The sequence below is a fragment of the Austrofundulus limnaeus genome, unplaced genomic scaffold, assembly GCF_001266775.1.
Source record: "Austrofundulus limnaeus strain Quisiro unplaced genomic scaffold, Austrofundulus_limnaeus-1.0 Scaffold690, whole genome shotgun sequence".
In the NCBI taxonomy this organism is placed as follows: domain Eukaryota; kingdom Metazoa; phylum Chordata; class Actinopteri; order Cyprinodontiformes; family Rivulidae; genus Austrofundulus; species Austrofundulus limnaeus.
Window position 1 is genome coordinate 55666 of NW_013953092.1, and position 3525 is coordinate 59190.

General features: G+C 39.6%; 1 protein-coding gene across 1 annotated transcript in view; it reads left to right on the plus strand.

The window, feature by feature from the left end:
* The window catches only part of b3gntl1 (UDP-GlcNAc:betaGal beta-1,3-N-acetylglucosaminyltransferase-like 1), a gene marked incomplete in the record, with an annotated part of 24853 nt that extends 22524 nt beyond the window's left edge, over positions 1–2329 (plus strand). Inside the window, 4 exon segments of the mRNA XM_014027856.1 lie at positions 124–259; positions 372–440; positions 530–604; positions 1920–2329. Coding sequence (XP_013883310.1) covers positions 124–259; positions 372–440; positions 530–604; positions 1920–2000 — 361 coding nt within the window.
* Between the last annotated feature and the right edge of the window lie 1196 nt (positions 2330–3525).

Here is a 3525-nt window from a genome sequence, read left to right on the forward strand (position 1 = left end):
GATTACAGGAACAGCTCTAAAATGGTTTGAGTCTTATTTAACTGATAGATTTCAGCTTGTTAATGTTAATAATGAATCTTCTTCTTACACCACTAGACATTGACAACTTCTCTTCATTCCCAGAAATACTATATGGAAGCTGCGTGTCGACTTCCTGCAGGAGAGAGTTCTCAGCCAATGGGAAAACTTTACCATATGGAATGCTGGGAAACAGGGCCGGAAGCTGTACCGAAGCCTGAACCCCATCAATCAGAAGAAAGTATGTTGATATCAGATGTGAAACACCAGTCGAGTCGTGGTTTATTTGTAGTTTTGGGACTTGATGTAAAGTTCTGCTTAAATTGTGTGTTATTACTGTTGTGTTACATCAGGTCAAAGCTTTCTGTGATGTGGATGRGAACAAGATCCAGAAACGTTTCTACACGTATGAGGAATCCCAGGTGAGTGGCTGTGGATATCAGGTACARCAGGTTTGGTTGTGATTATAATTATAGATTGTCTGCTTCTCTTTTTGTTGCCACGTCTCCAGGAGAGACCAAAGCCTAAAGTCCCGATCTTGCACTACAATGATGCCACGAGCCCCTTCATTATCTGTGTCAAACTGGTAAACTGATGGCATGTTTGTGTGACTTTTGTTTGTTGTTTCCAACCGCTCGTCCCTCGGGTCTGTTATCCAGCTTAACAACATAATGATTCAGGGCGTGTGCCCTGTGCAGGATGTAAAACACAGAAACAAAYRGGAGTCTGTCAGGAAATGGGCAGAAACAGCAGCATGATCTTTGATCACTGTGTGCCAGTGCAAACATTCAATGTCCTAAATGAATGTTCAGTATGTGTGCGTCACAGTTTCAGTGCGGTGTTTGTTCACTTCTTTATTTTCAGAAGATAGGGATGTTTTGCTTATACTGAATATAGAAATATACGTGGAAACACAAGTACACAGCTGCTGGGACAGTTAAATCAGTAATAGCTTATTTATCACTCTGCCAGATTCAGATCTAGAGTGACCCCACCTAAGGGTTCTGTTACAGTAATTGCTCAATTATGAGAATTGGTAGAGGCTATCAGACAGAGGACAAAGAAAACTGGACTCCATCATGGCCTGATTTTCTGCAGCATCCACACACACTTGGGTTCACCCAAAAGTAAAATGATTTTCATAGTGAGCATGCTTCTCTCCACTGCATGTGTTCAGACATCTTTACTCCAGTTACAACATTTTGGTTTAATAAGAAACAGTAAAAAGAGTAGCATTTGAAGGGGCGATATTATGTGCTTTCCAAGCCTATATTTCAATTTTATACTAAAATAAAGTAACTATGTCACATTTTCAGCTTATGAAAGAGCTATATACTGTATTTGTAAAAATCCCCAAAACAATTTACTTCTCATCTTGACAATTTCTAAACGTCTTGAAAAAGGTCTCTGTCTCTTTAAGAAAATCCAACCACTTCAGTCACGCCCATTTCAGCACGTAGCCTGCCGGAGTCGCGGGGGGAAGTGGGGGGTGGGGGTGCATGAGGAAGTTCAGCGTAAAGACGCATCCCAGAGGGGGAGCTTGTCCCAAAAGGACACAACCCAGGGGCCTTTCTGGTCCCAAAAGGTGTTTCTGGTCCCCACCTGTYGTTTTGCTCCTCAGCATGGCTTCATAAAATCGCTGCAGGATTTCTCAAACATGCATGAATGAGTCAAAGCAAGGCTTTGGGCATGTTTTTATGAGAGTGTTACATTATAACATGATATAGGACTCAAAAAAGTTGATTTTACATGATATTGCCCCTTTAAACAGTTGCTTATACATGTAATGTTTGGTTGAAGTTTTTGTGTTGGACCATTGTTTTTTCATTCGTCTCGGATCAAGTTTTAGTTTGACTGTGTGGTTTTCTGTGTTTATTGTGCTGTTTTTTTTCCATCCGTAGGACATGACAGGAGGTGTTCTGGAGGAAAACCTCAACTCTTTGCAGTTGAAGGAAGGAACAGATTACTACCATTTCAACTGAGCRCAGAATGATGCAGAGACCCACAGGAGCCCTGCAGGTTAAACAGGGCAGTGAATGCAAAACAAAAGTTATTTATTTAACACGTAAACAAAAGCTAAGCAACAGAGTGGTTTTAGTGAACACTGCTGTAGAGTTATTGTGTATTTTAGGTGCTGAGGGGTCTGTTTTATATGTAAATATATAATGATTTTTTTTATTATTGTAATAGTTTGACCTGGTAAAGTTGGCAGCTCTGATATCTCTGCTTCACTCTTTAATCACAGGCTGGACTTGGTCTTTTTGGCTCCATTTGTAGAAGTTTTACAATAAATTGGGTGTTTTGGAGGAAATGTGTCTTCACTTTTGTTTTCCTCCTGGGTTTTTCCCTTTTTTAACTGATATTAGTCTGATGTGGTAGATGTTAAAGTAGAACTAACCCCCCCCGTGAAAGGGAGGGAATGTGTCAGCTAGCTTAATTTGACAAGGTAGCATTTCTGAAAACCTTTCTAAAGACGTTAATGTGTTTTGTAAACAGTAAAAGGAAAGTTTCATGATATATATGGAAACTCATGTTTAGTTGTTACAAACTAACATGTAAAGTTCAGGTAACAAACTTCGGTCCAAAACAACACAAGAAGAATATTTTCTCATTTCTGTTTGTTTCTGTGGTTCRTTTGAAATTCACAAGACAGCTCAGTCCGGGACTGACGCATGTTCTGTCCTTGGAATATTCAGAAGACACAGAGGCTCTTTGCCAGAGCCTCGTCTCTTTTCTGCTCTGTCCCACACACACACACACACACACACCACACCGCTACGGAGGCAGAGGCAGTCAGAGCGAGGCAGGCCGACATGAAAAACCCCTGCAGAGCCGAGAGACTCAGTAATGATAAACAGATAGTGAGCAACCGCCCCACTCGCAGGAATAAGCATCAACATACATGTCAAATTTTATGGTTTGTCTGTAAATTATACAGATTTCCCCCCATTTTGCAGATATACTGACATATAAAGAAATCACGTATTTTTTCAAAAACTCAGCTTCAAATTTATTTTACGTTTCAAAGCCAGAAATAAAAATCAAATCAAATAACTCCCTCCCAACCTTCTCTGCCACTAAAAAAAAGTTCCCCACATCTCTAAAAGCCCACTTTAGTTGATTTGTGGTTTAGTTCCTCTTTAAGTTGAAGATACTGCAGCCAGAAACTGTTGTGTAGCTCAGCCTGTGGATGAGCAGCAGCAGCAGCAGAAACCTRGCAGCTTTTTTTTATGTTTGACACTTTGAAAATATTTTTTATGAAAAAAAAGTTAAATTACTCTGTTTAAAAATTCATGAAAACAGAAAATAGAGTTTGGTAGCTGAACAAATGATCTTAAAATCAGTGTGAGACAGGTCAGTTCAAAGTTCCCCACATGGGAGATGTCCTTCGTTTGATGTCATTAGATTTAGTAGCAAGCACTACAGGTCCTTCTAAAAAAATTGGCATATTGTGATAAAGTTCATTATTTTCTGTAAAGTACTGATAAACATTAAACTTTCGTATAT